Raw genomic sequence first — 22,464 nt, 5'->3', positions numbered from 1 at the left:
CCAATGGGGCATGGATATCGTTGGAAAGCTCCCAGTCGCTCCGGGTGGATTCAAGTTCCTCCTAACCGCAACTGATTATTTCTCGAAATGAGTCGAGGCCGAGCCCCTTGTCACCATCGAAGAAACAGACGTCATCCGCTTTGTATGGCGAAACATCATCTCTCGTTTCGGTGTACCGTTCGCCATAGTTACAGACAATGGAAGGCAGTTTACAGGACAGAAGTATCGGGCCCTGCTTGACGAATACGGTATCAAATGGGACACTTCCACTCTGGCTTACCCCCAGGGTAACGGACAGGCCGAGGTTGCAAACAAGGCTATTTCATCTGGAATCAAGCGGCGACTCGAGTCACGACGGGGAAAGTGGGCCGAAGAGCTACCTAGGGTACTCTGGGGCTACCGTACTACTCCTCGGCAATCCACTGGTCGTACACCCTTTTCCTTAGCATTTGGCATGGAGGCGGTCATCCCTCTCCAAGTCGGACTCCCAACAATGCGCACGAAAAACTTTGATGACTCGGTCAATAATAACAGCATTGCCTCGGACCTCGACCTAGCCGAAGAAGAGCGGGAAAACGTAAGGATCAAGCTCGCCTCATACCAACAGGAGGTCGCAAAGGGCTACAACCGAAGCATCCGCCTCAGGTCATTTAAGCCTGACGACCTTGTCTGGAAGAAGGTGGTGGAGAAATCCAAGAAGAGAAAACTAATGCCTAATTGGGAGGGTCCCTACCGAGTCCTCAAGCACCTCAGATCAAGAAACTACAAGTTAGAAAAGTTGGATGGTTCCCCCATTGCTAAGTCATGGAATGCAAACAACTTGAAGAAGTTCTACGGATAGTGCTCGGTTACCGAAGCCCGTTTGGTCTTTATTACGTTGCATTTCCTTTTAAGAAAGTTTTGAAGGCAATCTGCTTATGTATTGACAATACTCCACCAAGTTTTAATGAGAATTATCTCTTTGGCACTATTCGTACACTGATTGTTTAAATTACTTATACTTGGTCCGTTCTTGCCCGGACCATTTTATACCGACTTCAGGGATATTGTTCTCCCATAGGTAATACCCTCGGACAAAATTCCCACCAAGTCGCCCAGGCCTCTTCGGTCGCCTTGATTTCTGGTCACTCGCTCTAACGATACTCAGCCTCTCTCTCCGAGCCCCTTATACCGACCCACCAGAAATTTCCCACTGTTCGGACTCGCTGCATCACGAACCTATGGCAGAAGCCATACCCCTTCGTGACCCCGGCCTACGTCCCTAGCAGTAATACCATCCCGCCTCTGCTCGATAAGTTCATTTCTATTAATAAGCAGAGGCGTGCCAAGTCAAAAATTCATTAAACAGTTGCTTCTGATTCGATCCCTACCGACCCTCCTACTAGCAGGGGCTTCGGATCAAATCACTTTTTCTTGATTAAAACATCTTTTTAATGCTTGGCAAAGCGATTCAGTTAATGCTTCGGTTTATACTTGTTTCTACAAACTTTTCAAGTCTCACCGAAGCAGGGGCATCATAACCAAGGAGCAAACCAATCATACAAGCATTTCAAAGATTAACATTCAAGAAAACAAAGCATTATAAAGTTTCAGCAACAATCCATAAACAAAAAAGTCAATTCTTCGATATCAGACATTTACAAACTCTGGAATAGCAAACTCCTAATGTCTGGAGCTGTCCAGTCAAAAGTTGCAGAAACTAAAAACATGAAAAAAGAAAAAGAAGACTATCCTAAGAGTGAGCTAGGTGGTCGAGCTGATCCTCAGACGCAGGGGCATTTGGATCGGCTTGATTCCCAAGACCCTGGCCCTCGGACGCAGGCTCCACCACCACCTCCTCTTCCTCAGGAAGGAAAGCTCCTCGGGAGGCGCCTCAGGAAGTGTGCGGAGGTTAGAGTCTTCAGGGAGGTTCAGCTTCGTCACCAAGGCTTCATGGCCATACCGAAGGCCATCCAAGAAACGGTCCCGGTGCAGCTCAGCCTCAATTTCCCGAACCTATTTCTTGTATTCTACTCCGGCTGCATCCCAACCTTCATCATAGCCCCTCTTCCTCGCAAAGTCAACCTCTGTGGCCCGGGTGACTCGCAGTGTATTGGCATCCTCCTCGGCCTTGGCGGCTCTGGCCTCTGCCTCCACTCTCTCCCTGTCGCATCTTTGGAAGACCGCCAGGTAAAGATCGCAAGTCTCCCGAGCCAGCTTGAGGTCTTCCTCCTTCTGAGCCAGCTCCCGAGCAAGCTTGTCGTTCTCCTCTTCCTGCTTTTTGCATCGGTCATTGATAGCCAATGCCCGAGCTCCAGCCTGCAAACAAAAGATACGGGAAATTCAACAAGTGCAAACTTTCAAATCGAAGAAAATGGGACGTAAACCATTAGCTTACATTGAAGAGGGCCTGAGCTATCTCGGCCGTAATGTCCTCGGTCAAGCCGGTGATAGCCCGGGCGTCCCTTGGAAGAATGCTTCCTTGGAGCATCCCGAAGGCCACACCGAGGTTCTTGACACTGTCGGCGTGGTGGATCGGCCGGCCAGCAAAATGCCGAAACTCGGGAGCCCAGGGGAGTTCCCTTGGATTGACCCAGGAGCCTTCCTCTGCTCCACCGGTTCCCCCCCCCCGCCCCCGGGCTCCCCCTATTCCTCCTCGATCAGGATCGTCTCCTGACCTTCTCCGGCTCCCTCCTCCCGCCGAGTCCTCTTCTCCGGGGGCTCCTGCGGTGAGACTGGGGTCGCCCTTGAAGTCCCGGCACCAGGAGTACCGGGGACTGTCCCCCTGCCCCGGCCAGCAGGCCTTCGGCGCCTCAAGTTCAGCACCTCTCGGGTTCCTGTTCTTGCCATTTCCGCGCTTAAACCGGTCCTCTCCGGCATCTCTCGATTGATTTCCTCTCGTATAACCCCCTGAGGCGCGGATGTGCTTCCCTCGGCTTCGTCCTCTCCTCCTGCCCTCCTCTCCCCCCTTCCTGCTCCTCTTCCGGCTCTCCCTCCTCGGCCTCGTCCTCGGCCTGCCCGCGGTACCCCCTGTTGCCTCGGCTTCTTCTTCAGAAAGCTCGTATAGGTTGGGACGTAGCCGAGTAGCTCCGAAGCGTACCGACTGGTGATCGGGATGGCGAAAGCCGCTGTAATTCGGGCTCGGTCAGCTTTCTCCCGAAGCTGCTGAACGATTCCCTCGGCTGCAAGGCAAAATCAAAACAAGGGATTAGTACAAAATACGCAAGGCTTAACGAAAACATGCGAAACATTTACCGAAGAGTAAATTCTACCGACCAGGAGCCCCGGTTCCAAATTGCACTCTGGTTGTGGTATCAGCATTCTCCCCGGGCCCGAACATAAAATTGCCGGTCACTGATAAGTATATGTTTGCCCACTCCTCAGAATCCGGGAGACGATCGACAAGGAACGTGTCGTACCCCGTTCTGCACGAGAGATAGTAGCGGTTGCTCTCTCGGTTGACTCCTAGGAGGTACACGCCGAAGAGCTCCTCGACCCCAAAGGTCAAGTTGAACTGCCTCCTCAGCTCAATAATGCTTGTGATGATTCGGTAGGAGTTTACCGTAAGCTGGGAAGAGGTAAGGGAAACAGTTCGGAGAACTCGTCGGACAAATTGGTGAAGGGGGAATCTGATCCCTCCCTCAGTGACTGCCATCAAGGGAAAAATCAATTCCCTCGGTCGGTAAGGAAGGGTCTTGGGGTTGTTATCTGGAAGCAGCCGGACCTCTACGTCCGAAGGGATGCTGTAAACCCTTCTGAACTTGACGAGGGCAGCCGGTGTTCCATTGAAGTATTGGTTCAAGTAAGGGCATGGCCTCATCGGCCTCCTTCTTCCCCGAACCTCCTCGGGGGCATCGGCGAATGGGCCCGGTCCTCAGCCAGAAGTGCTTGGGGTTTCCATCTCCTAAGAAGCGAAGGCTGTAACTGGGCGTGAAGCTCTAAGGGGGTCCGAAGGCTCAATGATGTCCAGCAGAATTCGGTAAACGGCCTGGGCACGACACTCCTCAAGATCGGCAGAAAGGGAGCTACTGGTGCTGTCCGAGGAGACTTCAATGACCATTTGCCCCTACCTAACAAGAAAACACGTGCAAAAACCCGTTAGCTATATGCTCAGGGAAAAGCAACATGACCTAGCAAGCAGGGGCGAAATGGTCATCGCTCCTCGGTAAGTTTCTAGGGACCTTTCCCCGAGAAAGGTGCCCGAGGCCGGTGGTCATTTCTATGGTCTCGGGTTGAAGATTGGCCTCGGGTTGAATCTGGAGCTCGGGAAAACTAAGAACAGCGCAGGAAACGCCCAGCGCCGCCGCGGGACGAACGACGACGAGCGGCGAAATAGTCACAACGCTTAAGAAATGTGGATTGGAGTGAAGAAAACTTGAAGGAAATGATCAAAACGTGAATATCAGCAACTGAAGATCGTCATACCTGAGTTTCGAGACGAGATCCGCGTCCAAAACGCTCAAAATCTCGATTGAATGCTGAAAACAGACGGCGGCGGCGGTTCGACTTCAGAAGCAGAGAGAGAATAGCCGTCTTCCCTCTATCTTCCCTATTTATAATAAGAGAGACGGAGAGAAGCGCGGGAAACGAAGCGTCGTGCACCGAGCCGTTAGATCTTCGACGCGTGTCGCCATCGGACGGCCAGAATTGAGGGGTCTGCACCGAGGACAGGCGCCGGATATTCAGACCTTAGGCGTGGTGCGCGTGTCACCGAAGCGACGTTTCGTACCAATCAACTGACATGGCACGTGCCGACACAGCCTTTTTATTCTGAAACCTCAGCAACAGCTGATACGTGGCTCTTCTCTGGTGCGGGTTGAGCGGAATCTACTGAAGCAAATTCACTCTCCGGTTATTCTCTAAAAAGGATCAAGGCCTGATATTTTATACGATGGGATCAAGACCCTGAAGCAGAGGTGCAAAGCTCCAGGGGCTTGAGGGGCTATTGTGGAGGCTTCGGTAATGACCTCGGTAATCTAACCGGACCACCATTAACCGAGGCCTCATATCAGCACGGGCCTATGTATATCCTTCTGTTTACTCGGTTGGTATCGAGTCTCCTGTTTATGCTTCGGTTAAATACCGAAGTATGCATTCCGTTAAAGCCTCTTGGAAGAATGTTGCATAGCAAGAGGGGACCAAGAGTGACACGTGGCAGAAGGAATCATCTAGGCCAGGTCTGGCCATGTGCTTCGTAACCGTCTTGTCCGGTGCGTCATCTATGACGTCACCCGAGGCGGTTACCTAAGCGTGACCTCCACGCACTAGCTTGGAGCCCAAGTTAACCTAGGTCTATAAATACAAGGGGATACTCATCTTTGAGAGGTATGCCATCTTTCCCTAACCCTAGACCTAAAAGCATCTCTCCTTACATCTAACTTGATCGTCGGAGGGTCACTAGGCTATTCCAGCCTTAGTGACTTATTGCAGGGTCAGCGGCGGAAGAACGGAGCAGCGGAAGAGAAGTACTAGTTCAGGCCAAGGTCCCTCCTCCTAAATCAAAACCCCTACAACAGCTATTAGAGATCCTGGAAATCTCACGCATGAAAACAACATTAATTGCACTTAGATGTTTCTCCCATGTTTTCCCAATAAATACAGGTTGTATTTAAGAGGTTGAGTGTGTGTGGTAGCAGAATGTGAATGTGAGAGGGTGAGGTCTGAGATAGGGAGCCAGTTGTAGCTCTCTCTGGAGAGGTTTTTTCAAGTTTGTATATATTGTGTGAGTATATATAAATGGAGTTTTTCCTCTGAAATCAGTGTCGGTTGTGTGAGTGAGTGACCCTTGGGGCCCAACAATTGGTATCAAAGCTCAGGCAGAGCGAGGAGGTCACCAGAATTGCATTTTTAACCCATTGGTTTGATTTCAAAAAAAAAAATGGTCAAACATGAATTTTGACCATGGCAATGGATTCTCCTCAACGATACGAGTCCAACGGTGCAAACGATGCGAAGAACGGAGTATCGAGGTGAACACACGGGTTGCCGGAGTAGAGCCCTCTGTGCTCTGTATTTTTCTTTTTTCCGGGGGCTGCGTCGGTAGCAAATGGGAGAGAAGAGGAGTGGAATTATCCCATGTGACAGGTGCGCAACATCAACAAGAAGGGTCAGATCTGCCAGGTTCAAAGGGTCTAGAGATGGTTCAGGGTCTTTGGAGGAATGGTCCATGGTGTTTTTCGTGATTTTGGAGCCGATACAACTCCGTTTTTCGCGTGTGAGTAGTCATTTTTGACTATCTTGACATTCTAGATCTAACCGTGCACTTCATTTTCTGATTGAAGGCTCCTAGGTTGGTACAATTGCTTAGTTGTGCAGGAATCAAATGGTTTGGAGACATTTTTTTGGGTTGAGAGGAGGCTTGTTGCACCAATGTGATCTATTCTAGACGGCTGGGAGGGCTGTGATCAATCGCAGTACACCTAATGAGCAAGGAGACATTCTTTCGAGTAGGGCATCCAGGTTTGGGGGTGCCGAAATGCTCATCTCGTAATGACACAGGCGCTTGCTAGAGCGATAGATCGATTATCCGATGGAGATCCAGGAATACTGGAGAAAGCCTGGAATAGAACGATGATGAACGAGTGGCAGGAGGAGACCAGGGAGAGATGACAGAAAGTGGCAAGAAGTTCGAGAAAAGTGGCGAACAGTGTTGCAAGAGCTACCCACCAAGAACAATTGACGGAGCAGACTTGTAGTGATCAGTAGTTGATTAGGGCAATCAGTCATAGAAAAGTTAGACAAGCAAGGAGACACTCGGTTCAGGCGGTATATCTAGGTGTCGGGGATGTTGGAATGCCTAACATTGGTATTGACACAGGCGCTCGCGAGGTTGACGTATTGCGAAGATGATCGATGGTGATCGGGGACAGTTTGGTTCAATCAGGTTCAAGACCTATCATTCGGAGATGTAGTTTGAGGTTCGAGCTGTTGGAGGAGCTGATCAGATGGTAATTTTGGACTAACGAATGAGGGGCCACCTATGCAAGCTTGAGGGAGTGTAGTGGTAGATTGTAGCTGATGTCAGGCATGGTCAAGTAGTATGAGTGTGTATCTGCAATGAACAGAAGAAGCTGCAGTTGTAGACGCACGCAAAATAGACACAGAAGTATGAGGAGTCGTGACCTGAGATGTACTGGTGTGTGTGCTTGGAAACAAATGAAGAGGTGTGCTGGATTATAGCTACAACGATTGCAACAGCTTGCTAGGAAGTGTTCATTGCTGCTTCGGACAGAGGAATTGAGATAGAGATGAAGACAAAGCTTTGCAGGATCTCTTCCTTTGTGGATTTTGTGATTGGATCCTCTCCTAGATATGTGGCCGCATGAGGTGAAGAGATGGAGTGACGGTTTTGTGTCTAGTGACTGGGCACAGGTGTTCGTGGTTTGTCGGACGCATTTATTAGCATCCGGAGAAGTGATGCGAGCGCTCAAGCAACGGAGGAGCGCAATATAAATGGACTCTATTCGAAATACTTGCAAACATCGTGAATTCTGGCAAAACAACCTAAAGGTTGAAGGAGAATAGTTTTTAAGGAGGCCGAGTCTCCACCATTATTTCCTGGGAATTCACAATGGCTGATGGCAAGTGGGTCATCCGAGTTCAAATGTGGAGGCATACTGGAGAGACAAACGGGGATGTTGAGCTCCGTTGGGTTCTGCTGGAGATCGGTCATGCACAGGCTGAATGCAGACACTGTTTCTAGGGGATGCGAACATTATTCTCATGGATGATGGATCAAGCGGATCCGGTTTTGGATGCAGGCACTCCGGTTAGGAGGTGAGGGCACTTTGGTCTGGGGGTGCGGTATATCGACGGCTGTGCCGGTATGGGCCACTGTGATCTAGCAGTGATAAAAATGTCCAGGATTCGTGAGTTGTGTATCTTGGCGTGGAGGTATGGCGTATGTCATGCCCTCGATTTTTAACATAAATGTAAAAAGTTTTTCATAAATAAATCCTCATGATATTCCCTACGATACCCAAAAGATTACCATATTCTCATTCCCATAACAATACTTCCAAGTTCACAAGGTTCCAAAATGTTACAACATCGGCTTCACGGTCGCAAATTAACATAAGTATCAAATTTCGAAAGATGATTAAGGGTCACAATATTCCAAGTCAAAAGAATTACAATTTTAGTTACAAATGCATCTTTCAAAGAGGCTTACAAAGATGAATGAGTAACTCCTTTGGTTAGCTGTCAAAAGTAATATCCACACTCCAAGCACTCCAGGCATGCAAGCTATGGTTCCGGGTTAGCACCTGAAAATAATATAAGGCTTGAGCTACACTAGCTTAGTAGAAAAATCTATGCAAACTCTATATGCAAATGAGCAAGACGAACGAACAAATGATGGAAAATCAAGTGACAACGGGGGACGCACAATTATCATGATCAAGTGTCCCAATATCTCCAAACCTTCTTTTATTTGAACTCATAAGTCATACTCGTTCAACTTGTGTCTCAACGTATCGTATCCTTTGTGTGTCTAAGCCGAAACTCCTGCCGGGCCAGTTACGGGATCCCGATATCCCCTGCCAAGCACCCACCTTGTAGGTTAGGCCTTGAGTATACAATAGAGCATTAGCTCCTGCCGGGCCAATTATGGGATCCCAATATCCCCTACCAAGCACCCACCCGTCGATGGGCCCTGAATGTTCGCGTGTTATTCACAAGCTAAAGTGTACCGTTCGTACAAATGTTGCGCATGAAGCTCTTACTTACCCCTCCATCGTTCTACCAATTTTGGAACAATTCCAATATATATATATATATATATATATATATATATATATATATATATATATATATAACTTTACACATAAAGACAAACTAGGCCATTTGATTTCTTTTTGTATTTGTGTATATATATATATATATATATATATATATATATATATAATAAACTATATAAGCCCATTGAATAGTCAAAGGCTTTAGAAAAGACAAGGATTTGCAACGGCACAGGAGATTTAGAATTTTACTTGTGGTCTACCGACTACCGGTAGATGCCAAAGGGCTATCGGTACTAACCGGAAACAGTGTAAACAAAAGTTTGTCTTGCAAGGTTTCTACCGGTAGAAAAAGAAAGAGTACCGGTAGGAGTTCAAGAAAAAAAATAATAATAATAATTCTACCGGTAGGGAATAAGTTCTACCGGTACAAACACAAAACAGTGAGCACACATTATCATAGCTATAAAGTTCTATCAGTAAAGAAAAACGTTCTACCGGTAGGAATCCAGAATTTTGGCGATTTTTCAGCACTCAACAGATTTCGATCCAATCCCAACAACAACCAAAACAAGTTCGAATAAGAAATGGAAACACTCTAATAACATACAAAGAGAGGTAGAATTTCTTACCTCGAGTATCCAAGCGAAAAACAAAGAGATTGAACGAACCCTAGCTTCCGGAATCCAAATCAAGCGAAAATACACCCAACCAAGCTCTATCCAACGCGATACGAGCCCGAATACGCACGTAGAAGATGGAGTTGAGGTTGATTGTTGTGGGTTTTGAGTTCAGAGATGAGTTTTTGGGTGAGAGAGTGAAAGATACCAAGAGAGGAGAGAGTGTCGAGAAAGAGATGAAATGGAAATGGGAAAAAGGAAAAAAAAAATCCCCCTGGTATACACGACACACATATGCACAAATTACACTAACACCCATGGTTTTCAAATTCTCACACTTTGACCCCCAACTTAATTTTCTCATTAATCCATCACTTATCCATTTATAAAATATTAAATTTTTTTTTATAACTGAAATTTATAGGTCTCTACAGTGTAGCTCTGCGGGGATGCAGTGTATCAACAGAGACTGAAGTCAGCCTCTTCCTAGGTGGTGTGTGAGACCATTTGGCGAATTGAGCCCCTAGTGTGAGCAAAGTGGAAGCTGTGTTGGTGCTCTAGTACACGAAAGATTCTAGAGTGGTGGTATTGTAGCTTGATAGTGCTGTGGGTTTAGCCTCAGAAGATTTAGTCCAGCAAGGAGACATTCAGTTGGGCATGGGTACTTCGGTGTGAGGGTTCTGGAAGCTAGACTTGGAGTGATACAGGCGCTTGCTAGAGAAGCTAAACAGATTTGATGATTACCCCACATTGGGCGAAGGGGGTGATTGTTAGAATTCACCCATGTGGGTGATGGTGATGGCTGGCCAAAGTCAAGAATGGATTCTACCCTCCGAATGCTCAAGCTCTATGCTCTGAATGCTCAAGTCCAGAACTTGAAAAGAGCTCTACATTTAAAAAGCAACACACACACACACGGGCCCGTGCACATATTGCATCACCATTGTCATCATCAAGTCTACATCAATCACATTACCATCATCATATTTGTTCACATCTAACCTTTATCATCATATACTATGTTTTGCATCACTCTCACTCATGAAACAGGTCAATCCTGCATACAACCGGCTCTACGCCTCGGTTTTTTTTTATTATAACCTCAAGCTCTATGCTCTGACTCACAACCGGCTCTACGCCTCAGTTCCATCACTTCAAGCTCCAAGCTTCAACCCTCAGGCTCTTGCCTTATGATCAATACTGGCTCTACGCCTCGGTTTCATCACTTTAAGCTCCAAGCTTCGACCTCTTAGGCTCTTGCCTTATGATCAATACCGGCTCTACGCCTCGGTTCCATAAAGCTCCAAGCTCCAACTCTTAACCAGCTCTACGCCTCGGTTCCATCACTTTAAGTTCCGCACTCCAACTCCTGAGGCTCTTGCCTCATGATTGCAACCGGCTCCGTGCCTCGATTCTGTTGCCTCAAGCTCCATGGTCCAGTTACTGGCCTCATGCCACCTGTAGGGAGGTATTCCCGAACAGATAGTTTTAGTTGCCGAACACGTGATATTTGGGAGCACATGGTAAGTATGATAGGACTTATCGCCGAGCAGTATGGTGAACGGCGATGATATGGGAAGTCATTGATCCATACAGTTTGATCGGCTAATAAAGACAAAAGACATGTGAGGTCGTTAGTCCAAGTAATTGATAAAAGTACCAGTTACTTGTGAAGTGACTGGTCCAAGACGTCTGTTCGGCCTTGAGATGGTCGAACAAGAGAAAGAGCTCCAATTAAGAGTAGGAGCAGAGGGAATACTCTGGAAGATTCCAGAATAAGTCATGTCCCATAAGGGAATAAGATCCCGAGAATATAGGATCTAAGAAAGATACCCAATGATAATGGGATGTTCGGCCAGTAATGGAAAAGAATCCTAAAAAGGACTCTTTTCTATGGAACTGATAAGGGAAACGAGAATCCTTGATATCCTGAGTTTCCTATACGAGATGGGAATCCGATGGCAATAGGGATGCTTGGGCAACAAGCATATGAAAATCTATAAATATGAGGTAAACCTAGAGGCAAACGGTACGCAATACATTGCATTCTTATTGCTTTCCTACTGATAATTAGGGTTTGACTGCTAGTACGTGATACTAACTTTGGCATCGGAGGGCCTTTTCCACGAGAGGCAAAGGTGCACTCACTCCTTGTCTGTTTTGCAGATTAGGGCACAAACAACGAATTAGGGTTCCGGTGGAAAGGCACGAATAAGCCGTTGCAATCCAAGGTGATCCGAAGCATCAATTGTTTTCATCCCCCTACACCACCATATCTCAAAATCAGCATCCAATTGTCCCTAGAAGATGGTTTGGATTCCACCCCAATTACATCAACTCCATTAAGCTCATTCGCAAGGATAGGCTACCCTACCGAGCTCCCCTCAGTCAAAGCAAGGATGATCAAAAAAAGTAAACGACTCACCCGCTATGTACTAATCTACCACAAAATACTAAGGATGCTCTTCGCGAAAATTTCCCCAGCAGCCCCACACTCTTTCAACTACTTTCCGCCAAAATCCTGGCATGGCCCAGGTATGTTGCACTACAGCTTTTAAAACCCGAAGGTACGTCTTCTATCCTCATCCCTCTAAACTTTTTATTTTTTTTTATTGCCTCAAACTACGATTGGTCTAAATTTCCATTGTGGAATACGTAGGCAGCCTCTTGGCCTGTCCATAACTAAAACCTTTTTCCAAAAAAACCCTTGGAATAGTGGTTCGATCAAATTGAAGTTTTTTTACGGCTTTGACTTTTACTTAAACATGTCTCGCGATCTGTCTAAGTTCAGTCAAAGAGGGGCATCTATAGACACCCCAATTTGGGCTAATGATTATTTCAAGTCCCACCTTGGGAACCATCTCGATGATGAATGGATACAGTGATTGCTGATTGACTTCTCGTAAACCCATGGATTTTCGGTGAGTACTTTTAGCCACCTAGAGGACCCAATTCAGAGCCATATAGCCTTTCAGACAGAAATATAGCATCCTAGGGAAATCCATCTGTTGGCTGTAACATTGATCTCACAGCCTCAACTTCATTCTTTCACCCGTGAAACATGTTGCTTGAAAATCTCTCTGAGAGATTGATTCCTTGATAGCCAGATCGATTCTTCAGCCGCCACATCATTCACTCTGCCACTAGATCCTTTGCTCGGCTACCAGATCGTCTATTTTCCAGATTTTGAAATGTTTTGTCAAACGTTTGATCCATTCTCAAAACCCTAGTAGCCAAATTCTGATGTGTTCGGGCTACAAAAGAGAATTCGAATAGAGACCTTATTGCCCTATAATACCTTATTGATTCACGCCATTTGATTGGCCAGAGTGACTCATCAATTGCCTATATAAAGAGGCACTCAGGGTTCCAAAAATACACGACAATACATAACGATCACCCTCTCTAGCCACAAAATTCTGCAGAAATACTCTCTCAAACTCCCTCGTCGAAAGCCCTAATCACCCGAAGGCAGCCGCAATCCAACGATCAAACCCCTGAAGTACAAACCCTAACCCTAGGGTTTTCGAGAAGCAAATCAGTCAATCACCTTCAATCCGAAGCAATCAAGCAACTGAGGGATCAAGGTGGTGAGGCCTAAGGGCCCATGGTTTGATTCTTTTATGCTTTCCGTACTTTAATCGTAGGATTCTAATATTCTATTAATCATTTAAATTTGGTGTGAGGAAGAACATTGGCTGGGGCATCATTCCCTCGGCCGATACATCGTTCCAATGGGATTCCTCGGCCGTGACATCAATTCACCGGTCAAGGAATCCATTTGCTGGGACAATCTGTCTTTTCTGTTGCATGCTTCAATTATTGTATTGGCTCACCATATTAACTGTTTAAAGGCTAAAAATCAGATTACGTGTTTAGAATTATATAAACCAAGTATTAGTCATATGTCAAACAATTATGGGCTAGTCACATGACTGGGCAAAAAAGGGTGCTTAATACCTTCCCCTTATTGTACTCTTGGTTTTCGTACCCAAAATCTCTACTTATTTTTTCTAGTTTTTATAAACTAGGTGGCGACTCTATTTTTATGATAACCGTTATCGTGTGGCAATGTTCCTCGCCATGGGAATATCCACGATTTTGGTTTATGAAGTGGAAAGCAAAAAAATGTGATCAATCTATATGGCGATGCCCCGTTTGGGAGGTGTCTACAGAACTTCATCAGTCATACCCTCAATGTTAAGAAAGATTCAAAGCCTGTAGTACAAAAGGCAAGGTGCTCGGCTCCCGAACATGTCGAGGCCGTCATTGAAGAAGTTAATCGCCTATTGGAGGCCAATGTGATTCAGGAGATGCAATATCCCACATGGTTGTCAAACACCGTTGTTGTAAAGAAAAAGAACGGCAAATGGAGAGTTTGCGTTGATTACACTAATTTGAATGACGCTGCCCAAAGGATTGGTTCCCACTGCCAAAAATTGACCAACTGGTGGATGCCAAGGCTGGCCATGCTCGGTTAAGCTTTCTAGATGCCTACTGTGGCTATCACCAGATCGCAATGGATCCAAACGACATGGAAAAGACAGCGTTCATAACTCTGTACGACATCTATTGTTATCGAGTCATGCCCTTTGGGCTTAAGAACTTTGGTGCGACATTCACCCAAGCCATCTTCAAAATGCTCCACGCTCAGATTGGCCATACGATGGAAGCATACTTCGACAACCTTGTCGTCAAAAGCCAGCAGGAGTACAATCATCTTCGGGAGTTGGCCGACGTCTTTAAAATTTTGAAGTTCCACAAGCTCTGTCTGAAAGCAGAAAAGTGCGCATTCGGCTTGAGTGCAAGAAAATTTCTTAGACACTTGGTCACTAGGCTCGGAATTGAGGCCGACCCCAACCAGATCATGGCCATTGCAAACTTACGACCACCACGAACAATCCAGGAAGTCCAAAGACTAATAGGCATGCCGGCAACTCTAAACTGCTCTATCAGCAAGTTGTCAGATAAATGCCATGCATTTTTCCACGCCTTGAAAGGGAAAAGCCGACGCAATTTTGAGTGGACTGCAGAATGTGATATACCATTAGCCGAACTCAAAAGCTACCTTAGCTCAACTCCACTAATGGTCAAACCGAAGGAATTTTGAGAATCTTTAATCGTATCTCACTGTCTCGTCGCATGCCGTAAGTTCAGCGTTGGTTTGGCGAGAAGGCACTGACGATATGCCAATCTATTTCACAAGCAAGACTCTCCTACAAGCATAGACGCGCTACCTCCCTCTCGAGAAGTTAGCAATTGCACTTGTCTCGGCTGCACGAAAACTGCTATCGTACTTCCAGTCCCATACCATCACCGTCCTAACGGAACATCTTCTCAAGAGCCTTTTTGAAAAAGCCGACCTCTCCAACTAGGATTCCAAATGGGCTGTTGAACTGGCAAATTTTGACATACTCTTCGAGCCGAGGATGGCAATCAAGGGACAAATCCTCGCCGACTTCATAGCCGAGTTAACTCCAGAAGATACGACCACTCTCAACACTCTAACACTGTCCCAACTCGTAGCCGAACAACCAACAGGCCAACAGCCCTGGCACCTATTTCAAGGAGACATATGGCGCCTACATGTCAATGATGCCTTTAACAATAATGGAGCAGGGGCAGGAGTCATCTTGGTCTCCCCTTAAGGGATGATTCACGAAAGTGCTTTTAGCATCGATTTCCCGCCATAAGCAATGAAGCCGAATATGAGGCCCTTTTGGTTGGCCTACACTCCACAATTGTAATGAAGGTTGAAGATTTGGCCGTTTTCTGCGATTCCTAGCTTATAGTCAATCAAGTTCTGGGAGACTACGTAGCTCGGGACTCCAAGATGCTAAAGTACCAAGCAACAGCGGCCGAACTCATCCACCACTTCAAGCATTTCAAGATTGAGCAAATCAACCGTGAGTACAACACCCACGCCGACGCACTTGCTGGCCTCACTTTGGCATCTCAGGCTTCAGAGTTCTAGATTATCAATTTCAACCATATCGAACAACAAACTTTCGAAACAACCCAGGAGGTAGTCAACGTCGAGCTCGGTCCTAGTTGGATAGACGAGATTGTTGCATTCCTCCGAGATGATACTGTAGAGACCCGGATATTTTTTTAAATTATTGAAATGTTTATTAAATGCTTAATTAAGAAAGTATGATTTATTTGTGGTTAATTGGATTGGGGATAGAAGTGAAATGATAGAGATTAGAGGGGGTGAGAGTGTGATTTACTTGTGTGTGAGTATATATAGGGGAATATGTGTTGTAGGAGATAATTTCATCTCCCCTTTTCTCTCTCTCTCTCTCTCATCCGGTCTCCCCCGCTCTCTCCACCGATATCTCTCTCTCTTGCCTTCTCTCAAAAACTCCTCCAAAACTTCAAGAATCAACCTCATTCAAGTCTTCCAATCGCGTCTTTGAGCTCAAAATTTCGTGGGTTAAGCTCGGAGGAGAGGATTTCGGTTGATTTCAAGGAGTTTAGAGCTAGGGCTCGTTCAAATCTCTTGGGTTACGCTCCTTGACTCGAGGTAGGGATTTCTTTACCATTTTTATGTGTTTATATGTTGATTAAGTGTATAAATCGTGCCTTCAATTGTTGGTTGTTTCGTTGTGTTGGCCTTTGAGTTTTCTGCACAAAATCGCTACTCGTAATGTCCCCGTATCGATACAAGTACTTGCGTATCGATACGCTGAAGAAATCTGCATTCCAGTAGCTTCAGAATCTGCCATAACGTTCTCGTAATTTTTGTATCGATACTCCAAACTCTATCGTATCGATACGATTATTTTTGTATCGATACTCCCTGGCTTTCTGGGCAGTTTTGCCCATGTTGCTCCAATTCAACTATTTTGAACCTCAGACACTTCTAGTACCTTTTTGACACCTCTTAACCTTTCTCAAGCTTGTTTAATTGACTTCTCTTTATTGATCGATGTTATCCTTGATCCGTTGGCTTTTCGTTGGTAAGGAAAAAATAGGATTTTTACTTGATTAAAACCGCGTTAAAATGTAACATGTTGATTGATTGATTACTTGAGAGTATTTGTGGCATAATGGTGACATTGTTGGCATCATGTATGAATGTGACCATGAAAAAGTCCTAGTTTGCATATTGAGTAAGAAAGTAGTCGTTTGGTTTGGAAGTTGGGATAGGGAGTCTCGTAACGCAAGGGGTGGTAATACGGTGATCCAAGTTGATAGGGTTCTCTATAACCAAGGGGCAATAATACGGTGACCCTCATGGTGTTATAGTGTAACGCAAGGGGTGGAAATACAGGCGGTGGAGATTGGTGATAGTGAGTCGTGTCAAGTTTGTTGGAGTCATTAATGTTTTGTGATCTATAGGGCATATTGTAGTGATGGCATGCCTTGGAAAGATCGTAACGACGTTAGCATATCTATGAGTTGAACTATATTCACATATCTTCCTCATTTGCACTGGTCATCGTAATTGCACATAGAATTGGTAAAGATTTTCCTACTGGGCTAGTGTAGCTCAACCTAATCTTTCTTTTCGGGACAAAATGCCGGACAATAGATTGCATGCATTCGTGTGCTTGGACGTGAAGACTTTTTGGAAGCTAACCTTGTTTTAGTTACTTAATCATCTTTTGTAATTGATTTACTTTTGGTAAAGATGAGATTGTAACTAGTCATTCAAGAATTTCTTTTGACCAATCAGTTTGTAACCATATAACTTGTTTATACCTGTGTTTGAGCTTAATTTGGGCCGGAGAGCCAACGTTGTAAATTCCTTAAACTTTGGAACTCTTTTGTAAAGATAAACAGGTGGGAACTCTTTTGGGTATTATCTATGATATGTGAGGATCTTTTATTGAAATGGAATATTTATTTATGTTGGAAATCGAGGGCGTGACAGATACACTACCAATAGACAAAAAAGAAGCTTGCCGCATTCGGAATAAGGCCACTTACTGCTAGCTCTCCGAAAGCGGCCAACTTTACAGAAAGTCTATTTTCGGGCCGTAACTCCTCATTGTCCACCCAACACAAGTGCCAGCAATCCTCACCGAACTACACTCCGACAGTTGTGGCTATAACTATGGCAGTCTGTGGGCACACGCCCCTAAAATTTAGTATAAAATCGGGTGCGCCCTTTTCAAAAACACAGCGAAATGCTCAATTTAGAGTCGCCACTTGGGTTTTGTGTTATGCCACCCAAGGAACCGAACTTGAAACATTTGCTATGTTGTTTGATTTTGAAAAAGGCGTAGATTGGTTCGTCGTCACCATGATATTTGAGGTTCGGGAGCCAGGTTACGAGAAGGGAAGGGTTTTAAGGCACCCCTCTCGCCCAATCTGGAGATCAGTCTCTACTTGGGCATTTGTAAAATATTTGATTCTCTCTCATTAATCAATTTTTAGCCAATTAGGGCGAGGGAACATTTAAAGGGGATTAAAACTATAACATGTTGGCAAGATATGACAAAGTGACATGCTTGTTTATTGGAACAATTAGTATAGCATGAAAACAGACTATTGTGGGAGCTTTAAACAGACTGGAAGGTAATGCTCTGGAGTGATGTGGGCAAGAGGAAACCAGCATGCACTGATAAAGTCACTGAATGCTGGTCCAACCGGCATACGGCACTTCAGTGCTCACGTACGCCAGTAAGCCTAAACCCACGGCTCTTATTTTCAACCCTTTGGGCTCTGGAAATGACCAATGCACACCTAGGACAAAACCAAGCAGTTCATATAGTAGTTTATACACAATTGTAGGTAGTTTAAAATGACTATAGAGCCATAAAATGAATAGAACACCCCATGAACAGTGTGGGGATAAAAACAGAGGCCAAGGCCTAATTACCATGCAATAGCCAGCCACTGGCCTAGGGACGACCTGCATGCGCGGGTAAACCACTACAGCATGCAGGTTGTAACCCTTTGGTAAGTGCTTGGCTTTGCACTTTCTGGGTTCTGAGACATGATCAAAAGGACCCTAGAGGTATTCCGTAGCAACAGGTATACATATTGAAAACTAAAGCTAGCAGTTCTAACTAAAGAAAGCAATAGACTTGTTTTAACATGCTTCACAGTGATGAATATGGAAAGAAAGACATAAAATAGCAAGACCCCAATCCCTACGCTGACATGCACGTGTTACCACAAAGTGGCATACGAGTCTTAAGGACTAGTGCACGCTAGTTCTTGCTCTAATGGTTTTTGAAACCTTACTAGCTTTAGGGCCAAGACTGGTATTGATTACCAACCTTGGCCCTGCCAGCCCCCCTCAGGGATCAGAACATATAGTATTACCAAAATGATGTACCTTTGGTTTTTGAGTTTGGATGGTGTTTGAGCTTGAGCTTGAGGGATGGATGGAGAATGGTGTGGTATTGCTATATGGAAGGAATGTGTGATACTTGTTTATATCTTCTTTGGCAAAGAAGACATGAACAAGAGACTTGGGACTTGTAAACTTGTAACTAGAGACTAGCAGTCATTTATTTGGATAGGACTGGCTATCGTTGAGGTTGGAGAGGACTGGATGTCATTGAGGTTAGACAAAATTGGCTGTCGGGCGGATCAATTTTCAGAATGATCGAGCCATTGAAAAGGTGGACGGACTGATTGTGGTTGAGGTTGGATTGACTAGGCTCTGTTAGCCCCGGGGAATGGTTTCCTCCTAACAAAAACATGGATTGATGCAACATGGGCTGGAATTGGGGAGAAAATAGTGGCAGGAGACTGATTGCGCTTCAGGCCCAAGAACACCCTGCGTGCGCAGATGAAATACGGCATACGCGGGTACTGGCAATGGGCTTGAGTTCAAACTCAGCCCAAACCCTTTTTCCTTCCTCTTTCTTCTCCTAGACGATGAAGAAACTATGACTTCAATAGTTTTATTTCAAAACTCTCCCTCTCTCCCATGAAATCTCTCTTTCTTTCAATCTCATCCCTTCCCTTGATTCAGTCTACGAAAATCAAACCTCCACATTCATTCATGGTAGAAATAGGTAGTGCTAGTGGTAGCGACGGCAGTAATGAGGGAGTTCGGCCAAGGGACGAAGCCAACCCCTCAAGGCCTCGAATTGACGATCAACGGGCAGAGGGGGCTTCGGTGAGCATAGGTGCAGGGGTTTTGAGCAGCGGTGGTGGCAATGGAGGTCATGCACAGGAGGTTGGTGATGGTGGCGATCAGCCTACGCCGGTGGAGGAGGGGCATATGCTAGTGGGCTCGGGGACTGAGGGCCCACACGTGCAGCGGCTAGACTCGAGGAGCGCCGTGGAAGGCATTGTAGTCAATGGCAGAGACCTTGGTAGGGCCAGTGGCAGTGGCATTAGAGGTGATATTCGGCCAGAGTGTCCGTCGAGGGACCCCGTGAGGGGGAAAGGAGTGGTGGCCGCAGAGGAGCCATTCGAAGAGGTGCCAGTGGGGCAATGGAATTCAGACCAGTTGCGGAGTCCTCGGGGCACATGCCCATCACTCGAGGCGACTTTGTAGAGTACGTGGGCAAGGAGGTGCTCACTCGCTTGCTAGAGGACAACCTCACACTTGTTGCGGTTGTATTGGTAGCCCGAGAGGAGAGGCATATGGTAGTAGAGATGGCCCAGGAGGAGGGAGGCCGAGGATCTTGTGCGAGAGACTGAGAGGGCCCAAGAGGAGGTGGCGTGGGTGCAGGAGTCAGCAGTGCCACTGGCCAGGTATAGGGTCGAGATGGCATGTGCAGAGTTTGTGGTAGAGACCTACGCACCACCAGAGCCGCACGTGTATATCCTGTCGGGGGTTGACAGTTATGTGCCATGTCGGGAGGACTACAACCCCAAGCTTGTCTTTAGGGATCCCATAGAGCATCTTGCGCTGACTTTGGTAGAGGTGTACTTTTAAAACTTGCTTTCGCTTTTATTTGATTTGTTGTAGGCTTGTATTTGAATTGACAAAGTTTGTATTGCATGACACTCGAATCATTAACTCAACTTCATACGCAAAACCTTGAATCAACCTAGAATGCCTTGATTAGTTGAAACTGATTGATAGAATGCCCTTGAAATTTGAAATCGACTGTCTCTTGAATTTGAATTGCACATGTACTGACACATTTCCTCTATTTGGTGTTGTTTTGAACAGAGGAAAGTGACCACCTCACGAGAGCATGGAGGAGCAGCGAGCTCGCTTAAGCTATAAAAGGGACTGCCCGAGCGGATCCGGCAATTGGTTGACGCAGCAGGGTTTGATCAGTTCATCCCTACCTTGACACTGGTGAAGAATGACCACGCCGTGCTTACTGCTTTGGGTGAGAGGTGGCACAATATGTCGAACACCTTCCACTTTCCGATAGGGGAAATGACAGTGACTCCTTTGGACTTTGTGGCCATCACGAGACTGAGGGTAGGAGGTGAAGCCATCCTGTTTGACTCAGGGATTCACAAAGACGAGGTTGCTTTGAGGTGGTCAGGTACGAGCAATTCAAGGACTATCTGAAGAAAGTCCCGACCACCAAGCAGGAGGAGGAGCAGATAGCGAGGGCCTACTTACTGTACTCATTTGGTGCCACCTTGTACCCAAACAAATGCAGCAAGGTACACTTGTCTTACCTACCGGCCTTGCGGGACCTTAGCAAAACCTCTCGGTACGACTGGGGAGGAGCAGCTTTAGGGGTGTGCTATGGTTTCATGGGAGAGTTCACGAGGTATAAGAAGGCGGTAGCTAGCTATTGGAGGGTATGGGAGGTACGAATCCAAACTTGTAGTTCAATTTCAATTAATACTTGTACTTTTGAATTGCATAGACTGTATTCTGACGCCTCAATTGTTTGAAAACCTTGCAATTGTGGGCTTACGAGGTGCTGAAAATGTACCCTCCGAAAAACAAGTGTCCTGATATGAGGACCATCCCACGGGCGATGATCTAGGGGCCATTGCACAGAGGCCAGAAGAAGTCGAAGGGGAGCCTTCTTGCTTTTAGAGTCGACCTCGATGAGCTGTCGAGCACCCAGGCAAACAAAAATTTCGTTATCAGATTATGCCTTAAAATGCTTTAATGCTATCGCTGATGTCCTTTGGCTTGGTCTTTTGAATGTGTTGCTGGTGGAGTGGAACCCGTGGGGTGGCATAGTGCCTGAGCCAGAGTTCGTGGTGAGGAGCAGAGTGGTGATAGTGTGCCGAGTGCTGTTGGAGTCGATGTTTGGGTGGCAACGGTACTTGGGCGACCAGGTGACACGACAGTCACTTGGCCTTCTTGAGTTCCAGGTCCTTGGGCCACTTCCGCCTCGTGTTTCACACACAGGTAGGTACACGCTGGCTGAGCTGCAGCGATTTACTACTCCGGCAATAGACCTTTCTGCCTACTTGAGGCCAGAGCGTGACTATGCTGTCTATTGGAGGCAGCACTTGGCGGGGCCACTCAGAGTGATGACGCACTAAGCTATTGTAGGTGAGGCCTTAGAGGCTGGCTTGGAGAGATGAGGGGCGGGCTTGAGATCGAGAGGAGAGGCAACTCGCTCGAGGGAGAGGACTAGCTACGCAATGGCTACCAGCTTGCCTCGGCTTTCTTGGACACTAGCGGTGTGCAATGCGCAGGTAGAGGCCACCATAGTTTAGTTTCAGCCAATCAGGATAGAGCCTGCATGGGTCATAGGATTGGTAAGATGTATTTTCAGCTTGTACCACCTTTGTACCATATTTGAACTGTATTCTGAAGTTTTTTCCTAAAATGTATCCAGGTGCCGGTAGAGTGGGCGGAGGAGGCTGCCCGCTTGATGCTTGCCATGGAGAAAGAATTTCATAAGATAGTGAGTGGCACTCCTTTGCGGTTGCAGTATCCAGCGCTAGTTCCAACTCCAGTTCAGCCTACCGTTGTGCAGAGGCCTCAGGTATAATCCCAAAAACTTATTCTGTTCCTGCTTGCAATGCTAGATAGGCTTGCTTTTTGATACACCATATGTTTGATAGACCTGCTCTTGATTCCTGTTTTCAACATTTAAATATATATAATATGCACAATATATACTGAAATGATTGAATGAGTTGACAATTCAGGGACAGGCTAGGGTGGCTCTTAGGTGGAAAACTGTGCGGCCTCCTCCTCAGAAGAAGATGGCGAGCACCTTTACCACTCTTGTCGTAGCCCCGAGATAGACGAACGCTTCACGGTCAACGGCTACCGT

General features: G+C 46.2%; 1 protein-coding gene across 1 annotated transcript; it reads right to left on the bottom strand.

Moving 5' to 3' along the window:
- Positions 1 to 1,969: 1,969 nt before the first annotated feature.
- Positions 1,970 to 2,601, bottom strand: LOC131308517 (uncharacterized). Its single transcript, XM_058335457.1, has 2 exons — positions 2,378 to 2,601; positions 1,970 to 2,298 (listed from the first exon to the last, which is right to left on the bottom strand). The coding sequence occupies exons 1-2, from the start codon at positions 2,468 to 2,470 to the stop codon at positions 1,996 to 1,998; spliced, it is 396 nt and encodes a 131-aa protein (XP_058191440.1). The 5' UTR covers positions 2,471 to 2,601; the 3' UTR covers positions 1,970 to 1,995.
- Between the last annotated feature and the right edge of the window lie 19,863 nt (positions 2,602 to 22,464).

The sequence above is a fragment of the Rhododendron vialii genome, chromosome 11a (genome assembly GCF_030253575.1).
Source record: "Rhododendron vialii isolate Sample 1 chromosome 11a, ASM3025357v1".
Lineage (NCBI taxonomy): Eukaryota > Viridiplantae > Streptophyta > Magnoliopsida > Ericales > Ericaceae > Rhododendron > Rhododendron vialii.
This window is presented reverse-complemented; position numbering and strand designations above follow the sequence as displayed.

What these genes read in the sequence shown, in the direction of transcription:
- LOC131308517 (XM_058335457.1), bottom strand. Translation starts at nt 2,470, where the DNA reads ATGCTCCAAGGAAGCATTCTTCCAAGGGACGCCCGGGCTATCACCGGC. An exon ending in TAGCTCAGGCCCTCTTCAAT is followed by an intron (nt 2,299 to 2,377) that starts GTAAGCTAATGG and finishes TTTTGTTTGCAG; the next exon opens with GCTGGAGCTCGGGCATTGGC.